The sequence below is a fragment of the Dendropsophus ebraccatus genome, chromosome 9 (genome assembly GCF_027789765.1).
Source record: "Dendropsophus ebraccatus isolate aDenEbr1 chromosome 9, aDenEbr1.pat, whole genome shotgun sequence".
NCBI lineage: Eukaryota > Metazoa > Chordata > Amphibia > Anura > Hylidae > Dendropsophus > Dendropsophus ebraccatus.
In genome coordinates this window covers 31,452,856-31,466,158 of record NC_091462.1, presented here as the reverse complement: position 1 = coordinate 31,466,158, position 13,303 = coordinate 31,452,856, and the positions used below count along the sequence as shown (strand labels likewise).

Sequence of the window (13,303 nt, the reverse complement as noted above, 5' to 3'; positions counted from 1 at the left end):
TCATTAAGGCTTTGTATATAAAATGTTGAATAATACAGTTACGTGTAGTTTTCCGCTTAAGAACCCAGTATGGGTCCTTGGAAAATGGGGAATAGAAATTGTATTACTCCTTTTCAACATTACTCGTAATTAATGAATGACTATTCTTGGCGTTTAGAATGAGTGAAGGATACGGTCACCTTTAAATACAATTTACAGGTTATATGTACTGTATATAAATATTAGTGATGAGCGAATAGTATTCGATCAATAAGCTATTCAATCGAATACTACGCTATTCGAGCTATTCGTTTTCGTTTGAATATTCGAACGAAAAGGCAGTAAGAATTCAATTCGCCCTCCAACCCCCTGGTGTTTTTTTTCCAGCCAATAAACATGCGGGGGGTAGGGACAGGCACTAGGAATAGGCAGGACTTTAAAAAAAAAGCTTTATATGTGATTGGCTGGCTAAACTACGTCACCTTCTGAATATATGAATAGGGGATTTCAGATTCGTGTCACTTGCTGGTTGGAGCTAGAGAGGGACAGACTGTACACCAGGGAGAGAAAACTTAGGTAGTTAGTTAGGGAGGGACCCCAAAAGCCCTTGTTAGGGCTAAAAGTATAGAAAACAGAGATTTAGAAGGTGTTTTGAGGGTCCTATTAGACGAAGCGATTTTTAACGTTTACAGACAAACGATAAACGTTTGCAAACAAGATTGTTTATCGTTAACCTGAAATCGTTCACCATATTACACAGAACTATATTCGTTAGTTCCGATCGTTATTGCGAACGTTACTACGATCGTTTACTCCATCTGATCCCAGCAAAACAATGAACAATGTGCAATTACACTGACCGAGTAGTGAACAAATGCGGAACTTGTGCGAACAAATGTGGAATTACAGCGGACAATTAGCGAACAATAGTTAGCAAATGATAATTGCCCCGTGTAATAGGGCCCTTGGGTAGGAAGGGACCCCCAAAAGTTAAATGCACCCATGCATGCTTCCCCTATTGTCCCAGTTGCATTCCAGAGGTGTTAGCATTATTCCCTGAGGCGTCATTGTGGACTTGGTGACCACCAAATGGTCGAAATATTGATTTCAAAGTCTCGAGTATTTTTCTCCCATAGAGTATAATGGGATTCGATATTCGATCATATATACAAATATCGGGGGCTATTCAAATCGATTTTCAAATAGTTCACTATTGGCTCATCATTATCAGCATAAAACGTTAATTAAACTTTGTACTATAGTTCAATGTCCAATAGTGGGAACTATTACCAAGCTTCTTGAGAGACACCTAATAGCTAGTAAGAATGCAAGGTGGTAAGTGATTACTATAAAGTCTCTGTTATACATTACCCAGACCCCAAAGAGTTCGGACCCCAACAATAAATAGGTAGAGCAGGGATAAGAACTAAGCTAAGTGCTTCACTCCCTGGCTCTCTGCCATATCAGTCTCGCTAAAGGAGACGGTCTCCATAAAATTACAATGGAGCAAGATGGAAAAGGTAGCAAGCAGGGGAGTGAAGTGCACTTTTTCCCATGATCCGAACAACCAGATCCTGACTGCTCAAACATCTCTAGGACAAAGTTTTTTTAAGAGACTGGATACTTTATATTGTTTTTCTATAGACTTTATTGTAACACTTTATTAGATTCAAAATACGGCAGCATTTTATACCTATCTTACGGTTGCATTTTGTCAGGTGCTTCATGCTGCCCCTACTACATGGTTGTCTTTAATCTCAATATTTTGTGTGCTGATTAATTTTTTAAATACACCTTTGAAGTGGTCAGTGTTTTTTTTTTTTTTAATACAGCATTGCAATCTAGTAACACAGCAATGGCGTTAAAAGCTAAAATTTAGCAATCAGTCTCTACCTATATTCTCAACCATTGTAAGATCCAGATACCAGATACCCTGAAGGCATTCCTTTTCCATCAATTGAGACCTCCTAAAGAGGAGGATCCTGTAATTGCTATCCCCGAAATGGTCCACATAGTGTTACATGTAGCTCTAAGATGCTTGTTTCAGGTATGGCTGGCAGAGAAAGCACCAGAGATATCTATAGTAATATTCCAACACTACTTTTTGGAGTGGATAGGCTCCACGCAGAGAAGCATAAAGACTAGGTGCGAAGAACTATTTTAAGAGATGGAAACAAAATTACAAACCTCAGGAAATTAGAGATATAGGGGGAGATTTATCAAACATGGTCTAAAGTGAAACTGGCTCAGTTGCGCCTAGCAACCAATCAGATTCCACCTTTCATTTTCCAAAAAAAGTGTGCGAGGAAAGCAAAGTGGAATCTGATTGGTTGCTAGGGGCAACTGAGCCAGTTTCACTTTAGACCATGTTTGATATATCTCCCCCATAGTATTTCCTTTTCAATGTACTGACTGGTACTGTCAGAGTGTTTTAGCAGGGATGTTGGGATCTCTCCATCTTCTGCCGGCCATCACAAGAAACAGGGCAGGAATTAGAGGGGACTGACATGTGTTTTTAGTTTCTGTATGCTATTTGTTAGGGGGGTAGCAATGGTTTAAATCTGAAGGGGCAGATGAGAGTGTTGAAAGGGATCAATGGGTTCTTCAATTGCAGAATGTCTGAAGATACTAGATATGGCAAATGTACACCTTCTTGTTTATTGTCCATGGGACAATGAAATGTCGGGTAAACTGTTGGTTCATTGTTTTGGAACATTGTTGCTTATTGTTATTGTATTTTGTTTAAAAAATATGAAAAACTTAAATGAACGTATATTTTAAAAATAGCCAAAATTTGTGTAGCTGTAGTTGCCACTAGAGGGAGCTTAAGAGCTTACTGCTTACTGGACTTTTTATTGAATTGAAAAAATCTGAACAATAAGCTCCCAAGCTCCCCTAGTGGTGGCTGAAGGTAGTCACAGGTCTATATATGCAGGAGATTTGAACTCGTATTATACTTGAATTAAAAAATAGCGCAATGTCCCCAGTAAAATTTTTTAATCTGCAACAAATTACTGTATTCTTATGCAGATCGACATTGGTTCTTTTTTTTTTTATTTCTTATAACCCATCTAAAGATCAATTTGAAATATTTTTCAAACCATTTTATTTTATCAATTGCTTAGAAAATCATACAGTACAAGGTGAAGCAGACGTCAAACTACCCATAAGTGTCTTATTTTAAGGATTGTGTGGGCGCATTGTTATTTGAGCTGAACCACTGGGGAATGTACAGTTCAAGAAAAGAAATGGCTTTCCAAGGTGCATACAATCCCCAGTGTAGCATTTTCCTCTCTGCTAATCCTGCTGCAATTACAAGCAATGTACTAATATAAATCCATCAGATTTACTATACAATAGTGACAATATATATCAAAATCGAGGGAGCCGACACAAGTGTGAAAGGTCCTAAAGGACATGAAACAGTATGAGGAAAGCACTGTATTATTAATTATAGATGAAAGAGAAGGACAAGATATAATATCCACATTGTAACCAGGTGTTGAATCTATACATAAGGACAAGGGTGGACATAAGGTCCCACAGATCCATGGCCAATGGGGGCACAATGCAGTTAATTTCCCGAACTTACTTGTATCCAGTGGTTGGTATTGGGCCCATTACCTTAAATGCCTTAAAGGTCTAGATCAGTTTTAATTTGCTTCTACGTAAAATACACTCCATTGCTGTGGCATTCTAATAAACTAATATTGTGGGAGCAAAGGGATCATGTTTCTCCTTGAGAAAAGCACCATGAAGACGGAGAGAGACTTAGAGGGAATTCATGCTCCACTGGGAATTCTGGGAAATAAAATGTGCTAAGAAGCTCTCTGACACCAACATTGGGAAGTACAGTAGTTTCTTTCAAGTCAATGGTTACTTCCATTAAGAAGCCTTAGAACAGGGCTAGGCATTAAATAAGAAAAGCTAAAAACTGACGAGACAGAGAGGTAACCAATCTGTAGACAGCTTTTTTGGGATGCTGTTGCCCAACCAAAAAATAGTGCCAGAGAGTTGTTGTGTATCCTTTTCTTTCCATTAGGGCAAGAAAGGCTTATAAGCCTCCATACATCTTTATAATGACCTTCCTAATTAGAAATGTGACCCCTTTGGTCCAACAAGGATAGGGATCTATAGCCAGCCTGCAACCTGCTCTGTACTGATGAGGGGCAACAACTCAAAACAGCTGTCTACAGATGGGTAGCCTCTCCTTTTTAAATCCCCAGTCATGCTTAAGGGTAGCTCTACACACACTGTATTGCAGTGGATTTTATGTTGCGGATCTGCAGCAGATTTAATCTAAATAACTGAACACAGCATCAAATGTGCGCCATCAAATCTGCTGCAGATCTGATAACCCGTTGTGCATTCTGCAGCTCGCACCCGCTGTGGACTGGTGTGGGCGCGCGTCTCCGCCTGTGTCATAGATTCTATTCTATGAACGGGTGGATTCTGTCATCCGTCCAAAGAATGAACACGTTCATTCTTTGGACGGATGAAGGAATCCGTCCGTGCATAGAATAAAGTCTATGACACGGGCAGAGACGCGCACGCTGGCATCAGTCTGCTGGAGGATGGGAGCTGAAAAATGCACGACAGGTTATCCATCGCCATTCCGCAAAGTGCACGCACCCTTTAAAACGAAGGTACCACTGGGTACATTGCTTGGTGTTTTTTAAATGAACTGTCTATTCCCGAGCACCGGCCTGGCATGAAGCACTGTTGGTGGGCCCACCGGCCCCCAGTGTGACAAAAAACCCTACCCTCTATGACGCAGCTCCATTGATTTTAATGGAGCAACATCACAGAGGGGTGGGGGTTTTACCACACTGGGGGCTGGTGAGCCCACCAACAGTGCTTCATGCCAGGCCGGTGCTCAGGTATCGTCCGGCGCCATACACGAGAACCGTGTGATGGTTCAAAAAAAGAACTGCGGCACCGGTCTGTTCATGTAAAAAACACAGGTATATAGTGGTACATTCACTTTATGGCTTCTTAATGGAGTCAGATAGCATACTGACTAAATCTTAAAGGCACCAGGCTGTATATCCTTCTTAAAAATACATATATAATATTGAAACTTTAGTAGAGACTCCCAAGTCGAGATGAAAATTTATCATGCCGTCTTTTTTCACCTGCGTTATAAATGCACTATATACATTTTATAGAGGATTTACCTTTTACACATCTGAAGAAAAGCTGAGTTAGATTTTCTCATGTTGCTAAAAGATGAAAGCTTTAAGCAGTGTTTTCCTGATGGTAATAGTTTTTGTGGTCTATCAAGCCTTGTGTGGCTTTAGCTCCATTTAAGACAATTTTCCGGTTTTGGAAACTCCGTTTTTCTAAATAATATATTTGTGGGAGCGTTGGAAGCTTTTATCTAAATGTTTCATGTTTCCAGAAAAGTGAATAACATAATGGTTGTTTTGACTGGTAATGAAGTAAAGTATTGTCTTTAGCATTTTCATACTGCTGTATATACAGTATATATGTAATGGCTGCTATTTGTGTGGTATTTAATACTAGAAAGTATTGACAACCACGCTTCATAAGTCTCGTAAAGAAACCATAATGGAAAGCTACAAACAAACATTGGCTCTCATGCTGTGAACCTGGGCTAGTCACTATTTATTATGTGGATGGCATGTAATCAGGCCCGCTTCTGCCATGAGGCGGAATGAGCCTTCCGCCTCAGGCGGCAGAATTTGCGGTCCGGCTGGGGGCGGCATTATGTCCCCCCTGCTGTCATTTTTGTTAAGTATCACTTAACAAAAATGACAGCGGCCGCTCACCTGTCCCGTCGCCCGCGCTCTCCACATCCCGTCAGGTCCCGCGATGTCACCCTGCAGCTGTCACGGACCTCCAGGCTGTGGTGAGTGCCCGGGGTCGGTGGGGGACGCGCTGGGGTGATCGGGTCGCGCGGGACCGCCCCGCGCGACCCGATCACCCCACTCACTCACCACAGCCTGGAGGTCCGTGACAGCTGCCGGGTGACATCGCGGGACCTGACGCGATGTGGAGACAGCAGAGATCGCGGGCCGGCTGTGGTGTGGGACAGGTGAGTAGATGGCTGCTGCTGCGGCGGCGGCGGGGGTGGGGGGTGGTTTGGGGGTTGGTCCGGGGGATGCCGGCTATCACTCGGGGCGGCCGCCTGAGGTTTGCCTCAGGCGGCAGAAACCCTTGAATCGGCCCTGCATGTAATACTACATTTCGCCTGTAGTGGCCAGTGCCGAGCAAGTGATCAGCCATAAGTGTTGAATCAAAGTGCTTGTTGGTCAGCCACAACCCAATTAAAAAATGAATCATATAAACTTTACACATGAAACATGTTACTGACTAGAAAACAGTTCATTTTTAGTTTTCTATTTCTCTAAGCATGTTTTATGGCAGATTGAATATCTTTGTGCTGGTGGTTTCTAGGGCACCACAACCGAAACAGAGGCAAATAGAAGAAGACTAAGCTCATACAAAATCTCAGCGGATATGATGGAAGGTCTGACTGTTAGACAAAGGGCTCAAAGTATTGCTACTGTTTTAACAACTGCAATGGAAGGTAAGCCATTGTCCATTTCAGTTCACATATTTTATTAATAGACAGTCATAGTCTACTATTTTAGGCTTTTTAGTCTGGACCCTTCATATGAAACTAGTGTATGTGAAATATTGACCATATAAGTAACTTAGATAACTGATGTATACAGAGAGAAATCACCGGCACTACTCCTTGTTATAGGCTTGTACGTATTGCATGGACATACTATGTGTACTATGACCAATGTGCAATGGGGGTGCTCCTCACATGTAGGCAAACACGTGAACAGTCCAAGTAAATAGAAAGGAGATGAGGGCACTCACCCATACGTTGCAAAATTCTTCTGTATTCACATATCGTGCAGTTAAAAATTCCGAAAATCATCTCCCATGTGGGCAGACGCCATACCGCCTACACAGCATTAACATCAGTGATCAGCCTTCACATCGATGTTAACGCTGTGAAGGCGGTATGGCATCTGCCCACATGGGAGAGGATTTTTGGAATTTTTAACTGCACGATGTGTGAATAAAGAAGAATTTTGCAACGTATGGGTGAGTGCCCTCATCTCCTTTCTATTTACTTTAACTTAGATAACTGTTATTATACATTTACCTTATTGGGGTTGCCCCTAGTGGCTTTTACCTGCCCTGCCCAGTCTTGATGGATCTCTCCTCCCAAATAGGGAGGGAACTATCACAGCTGGGGGCACAGGCAGGGATCATCCCGATGACTCGTAGTTCAGGCAGCATGAAAGTGATGACAGGTTCTGTTAGTTCATATCCCTTCAGGATTCTCATCTCTTGTTCAAAGTATAAAGTGATTATGAAGAGAGTCCCTTACTCTGGAGGACCTGTCCTGTCCTGGATTACATATATAATCCATTGGTATGAAAAGTCACTGTGTAATGCTACATTTCTCCTATAGTGGCGCTGCAGGTATAAAATACCTTACTAATGATGCTGCTTGCTGGAATTATGTCTTATAAAATCTGTTGTTTTTTCCTTTTTTTTTTCCCAGAACTTGAAGATTCTAGGCAAAAGAAATGCTCTCCTCGTTGGTATAAATTTGCTAAGTGCTTTTTAATCTGGGACTGCTGTGATCTGTGGCTGAAGTTTAAAGACATAGTGAAGCTCATTGTGATGGACCCGTTTGCAGACCTCGCTATCACAATCTGCATTGTTCTCAACACTATTTTCATGGCCATGGAACACGCCAACATGTCTAAGGATTTTGAAAATGTTCTTTTTGTTGGAAATCTGGTGGGTTCCATTTTTATCCTGGACCAATATAATATAATGAGACTTGAAGTGTACCTGTCACGATCAGCCCTTCCGAATCAGCAGTGAGATCCTCTGCTAATCTGGAAGGTTGGGTCTCCATGGATACGAAGATGTGATCAGACGATAACGCATCGTCTGATTGCGTCTCCGTATCCATAAAGAGGCAACCTTCCGGATTAGCAGAGGATCTCGCCTCTGATCTAGAAGGGACGATCGTGACAGGTACACTTTAATCCACATGAGGGGTGGGATTTGAGAAGGGAAATTATACTTACCGCTCCCGTCTTCACTATCACGGCTCAGTGAGTTGAGCGGTGATAGTGAAGACTGGATCGGTAGAAGATTGGAGCATTAAGTATATTTTCCCAGCTCCCCCCATTCCCCACCAACAGAGCACAGTCTGGCGCCCAGGGGGTTAACTTAGTCTTAATCTGAAGGTAACAGTCTGGCCTCCAGGGGGTTATGTGCACACTGTGTAAGAGACCGGCCATTCCGTGACCCGAGCAGGTCGCGGAACGGCCGGTCTCTGAAAACATCATCCCTGCAGTACCGGACGGATTATTTTTTCAGCCACAGGGTTCTGATGCTGGCGCATCCGTGCGCACCCGCATCAGATCTCTCCATTGCACACTATGGAGCAAGCGGCCAGAGCCACTTGCTCCATAGTGTGCACTGATAGGGTTTTCTGCGGCCGCTATTCACTGACATGTCAGTTGTTCGCGGCGCCCCAAGAGATCCTGGGGATCCCATAGACTGAGAGGCAACGTATATTTTCGTAATAATCACGGCCGTGATTTTACGAAAATATACGTTGTGTGAACATAGCCTAATCGGGTACCCTACGCCCTGCTGAGCTGGGGGGATACCTGGTTTCATACGCGAGTCTCCTATTGTTTTAAATGGGGCTTGTTAATCGCGTTGAGCACTCGGGCATTGAAGTATGCTTGACTCTAGTAACAAGCACTCGAGAATTTTTGTGCTCACTAACATATTTCACATATTTTGAGGGCTAAGTATTTTATATAATTACAACGGGAAGGACAAGCTACACTTTTTAAACAAACCCTGAAGCTCGGGCAGAATGCGTTTTTATACATCCCTATCCGTTTCCTGTTGTGGTTCATTGTCTTAGCTATGGAAATGCACAATATCACAATAATTCACTACTGAAAACAATTCTTCTGTTTCCAGGTTTTTACAGGAATTTTCACATCAGAAATGGTGTTTAAGCTGATTGCACTGCATCCATACTATTACTTCCAGGAAGGCTGGAATATATTTGATGGATTTATAGTGGGTCTTAGTTTAATGGAGCTTGGAGTTTCATCGGGAGGAGGTTTCAGTGTTCTTCGATCCTTTAGACTGGTAATTGAATTTGGTTTTAGATGCATGTAATGTATTTGCTAACCTTCTTCAGTTTTATGTATAGGCTTAAAGGAAAACTAAAGGCCCTATCACATGTAGCGATTATCGTTTAAAGATCTACTATAACGATCGCCTGTGAAAACTAGTAATTTTACAGAGAACGATTCTGAGGTTATTACATTCACCGATTACTGTTATGAACGATTGTTTTCACGTTGTTATATGGTCGTAAATCGTTCCTCAGAACAACCCACACAACATGTTTTATCGCAAATGACTTTTTACATGAACAGATATGAGAACGATTGGCGAACTACCAACGATAATTTTTTGACAAAAATGAATGATTTTTCATTCGTCGTTTGATTGTTGGATGTTATTACACCAACAGATAATCGCTAATTTTTGATCGTTATAGCAAATTTTTAAACGATAATCGCTCCGTGTAATAGGGCCTTTACCCACATAGTTTTGTCTGTATAAGTTTCTGCATTTTAGTAAAGCAAATCCTTTTTATTTTATTTTCAGCTGACATACAGCAGAGGGGTGTGCCTGAGGGACCTATTACACGGAAAATTGTTATATTGTTTAAATTTAAATGATGATCATTCTGTGTAATTGCAGGCAATGATCGAAAAATCATTCATGTGTCGTTGATTTCGATCTGACTCTAAAATCATTGTTAATCGTTCGCTGTAATTCCACATTCGTTGACTTATCGTTCAATGTAATTGCACATTGTTCATTCTTTTGTTGGGATCAGATGTAGTAATTTAAAGATAAACAATCTCATTTGCGATCGCTTATTGTTAAAAATCGCTTTGTCTAATAGGACCCTGAAGCCCCTATTTTTTCGTGTCTATTATCTTTGCAGTCCCTTAAGGATTAAAGGACAGCACCAGTATGTTCTGCCCATTTAAAAAAAAAAAGTGGCAAGAGCAGCGTAAAATGCCAAAAAGGGGATTTTAAATTCCATATTAGAAAAACAGACCGCTGACCACTGATAAGATATATTAAGAAATGGTATCAGTATAGAAATGTATTCAAACACACCGAAGTGTGCTTTCTTAACATATCTCTAAATTCAATATATTCTGACGTGATATTGACAGTTGTTTTTTTTTTATAGCAACATGATTTGGTGACACTCTGTCCATAAGACTATATACTTTGTATGTCTATATAGGGACACCCAATAATCATTAGGTAACTGAAGCCTCATGGCATGTTGTGATATTTTGTTGAATTGGTTTCATAAGAAATTCCCTTTAACTAAATTAAAGGTAATAGTGGACACATCTGTAAACATAAAGAAATGGTTAAAGCAAAGCTCATATTGTTAATTTTCTAAAAGACTCAATAATAGTGTTAATATTTTTTTGTTATTCTAAATATTCTAGCTTCGTGTCTTCAAGTTGGCAAAATCATGGCCTACCCTAAACATGTTGATCAAGATCATCGGTAACTCTATTGGCGCATTGGGTAACCTGACCTTGGTGTTGGCCATCATAGTGTTCATCTTTGCTGTGGTCGGCATGCAGCTGTTTGGTAAAAACTACAAGGAATGCGTCTGTAAAATCTCTGAAGAATGCAAACTTCCTCGCTGGCACATGAACGACTTCTTCCACTCCTTCCTGATTGTGTTCCGAGTGCTATGTGGAGAATGGATCGAGACCATGTGGGACTGTATGGAGGTGGCGGGACAATCTATGTGTATTCTAGTCTTCATGTTAGTGATGGTGATTGGGAATCTTGTGGTATGTAAAAAAATTTTTTATAATTAAAGTTTTATATTTCCCTATGATTTTCGAACTTTAGCTGAGGTTTGATGCTTGCTTTTTATTTATACACATTTTTTAACTCCTCCCATTCTAGAAAGTCCTGCTTGTTCAGTTTGCTTTAGTCTTAGGCAATATGGTACTTGCAACAGGCAGTGTACCATATTCTGATATATAAAAATTAGGTTGAATTGTATCATTTCTCCCATTCCTCAGTTGTCTGAACACTGCACAGGTGCTTTAATGATCCAGCACATGTGAATAGCAGAAAACCTGCCTGGAGCATTCCTAATGATGAGGAGGGCGGGGAGGAGGGATGGAAAGGCAGTGCAAGCATAATGCATACACACTCTAGGCCACGCCAATTCATCACAGGGCTGCAAGTTTAAAAGTTGTTTTTTAGGACAATAACTGCATCACCTGTCGAACGGACCCCAGGACAGATCTTGGATGGAAGGCAGCTATCTAAAGCTTTAAGCCTAAATTGGAGAGGACATGGGCTTCTTAAGGTGAAGGTTGTGATACGTACTTGTTGGAACTTCCAAGCCCTTTTTACAAGAATCATATTGCACCTCCTTTGCTGAGATGCTGTGGCTGGCAGCAGGGGCACAGGGTCTTGGAAGCCATGGAAGCACATGTACATGGGGAGAGGCGCCAGGAACAGCTCAACTCAGGGGTCCTAGATTGGGACTCCACCCTTACGACAGCTAAAAGAGCATATGGAATGGGGTTGTTGCCATGAAAAATAAATGTTTTTCTAGTGTAAGACTATATTTTAAAATCATTTCCTACTAAAGTTTAAGTTTTTGACTTTTTCCTGTTTGGTTTTAGGTGCTGAACTTGTTCCTGGCCTTGCTGCTAAGCTCATTTAGCTCTGAAAATCTTTGTGCAAATGAAGAAGACGCTGAACTCAATCACCTCCAGATCGCCTTTGGCAGAATCCGGAGGGGCTTGGCTTATGTCAAGAAGTGCTTGCAAGAATTTTTCCAAAAATTGCTTCTGAGCACAAAAGATGATGTGGATAACACAAAACTACACAGAGACATGACCATTAAGTACGATAATGGGGTTTACACAAATGTGGCTGTGGAGAACATGAAAAACCAGGATCCTTGTATTGTTATTAGTGAAACAAGTGGGATAGGCTGTATTATTGAAAGGAAAGTTCCTATGGCTGACAACACCAAACAGTGCCTCATCAACGCAGTGCCTATTGCTGTTGTAGAGTCCGACTTGGAAAAACAAAACTCTGAAGACTCTGAAGAGTCCGACATTGATGAGGTGAGGCATGGGACAGAGATAACTCTATTAACAACACTTCTGTATGTTTAAAGGGGTTATCCAGCGCTACAAAAACATGGCCACTTTTCCCCCCATTGGAGACAAGAGCGGGGGGAAAGTGGCCATGTTTTTGTAGCCCTGGATAACCCCTTTAATGTTCTGACCATTTTGCCAGTGTACTACTTGTCTTGATTATATACGTGATTATATATAGAATAAACATATACAATATAACTTTATACATATAAACAGCACAAACAAGCAAAACTCTGTAAAAGCATATACAGTGGTGCCTTGGATTACGAGCATAATTTGTTCCGGCACTTTGCTTGTAAACCAAATGCACTCTTAAACCAAAGCAAATTTTCCCATAAGAAATCACTGAAATGCAAACAATTGGTTCCACATCTCAACAATAATGATTTTTTTTATTCTGAATAACATGTAAAACAGATAAAACAAACAATGAGAAGCAGCTAAATACGTCATATTATAAGTTACTGTACAATATAGTATCAGCATGTGGAGTATAATGTATAGTGAGTGCATAAACCTGAAAAACACAACAGTAGTTTGCAGACACAGGAAGGAGCTGCAGATCCCCATAATGCAGTAGCGCAGTAAAACAGGCTAGAATAGAGAAGCAGGGCTGCTGTCAGAGATCTCTGTGGTCATATGACAGCAATGAAAAAGGGGAGTGTGTTCAGCTTGGACCAATCAGGAACAGTGACAAAAACCTTTCTATACAGCAGTGTGTATAGCTGAGTGTGAGTGCAGGCACATTATAGCAGCAGTGTGTATAGCTAAGTGTGAGTGCAGGCACATTATAGCAGCAGTGTGTATAGCTGAGTGTAAGTGCAGGCACATTATTGCAGCAGTGTGTATAGCTGAGTGTAAGTGCAGGCACATTATAGCAGGAATGGAGAGGATGGGAAACACACGGACTGACAGAGACTGCAGGGAGCATGAAGGAATGAGCAGGACATGTGGGTACAGTATAGTAGCACTTTCTGTCCAGGGAGAGAGGGGTAACAGCTATGAAGAGATTACCTCCACAGTCCTGTCCCCTGATGCAAGGACTGAAA

General features: G+C 41.3%; 1 protein-coding gene across 2 annotated transcripts in view; it reads left to right on the top strand.

The window, feature by feature from the left end:
* Window positions 1-13,303, top strand: part of LOC138800823 (sodium channel protein type 2 subunit alpha-like) — a 153,672-nt gene that overhangs the window by 120,145 nt on the left and 20,224 nt on the right. For both annotated transcript variants that reach the window (XM_069982876.1, XM_069982874.1), the window contains 5 exons: window positions 6,400-6,532; window positions 7,532-7,773; window positions 8,986-9,159; window positions 10,560-10,916; window positions 11,769-12,218. In XM_069982876.1, coding sequence (XP_069838977.1) covers window positions 6,400-6,532; window positions 7,532-7,773; window positions 8,986-9,159; window positions 10,560-10,916; window positions 11,769-12,218 — 1,356 coding nt within the window. The remainder of the gene's footprint in view (window positions 1-6,399; window positions 6,533-7,531; window positions 7,774-8,985; window positions 9,160-10,559; window positions 10,917-11,768; window positions 12,219-13,303) is intronic.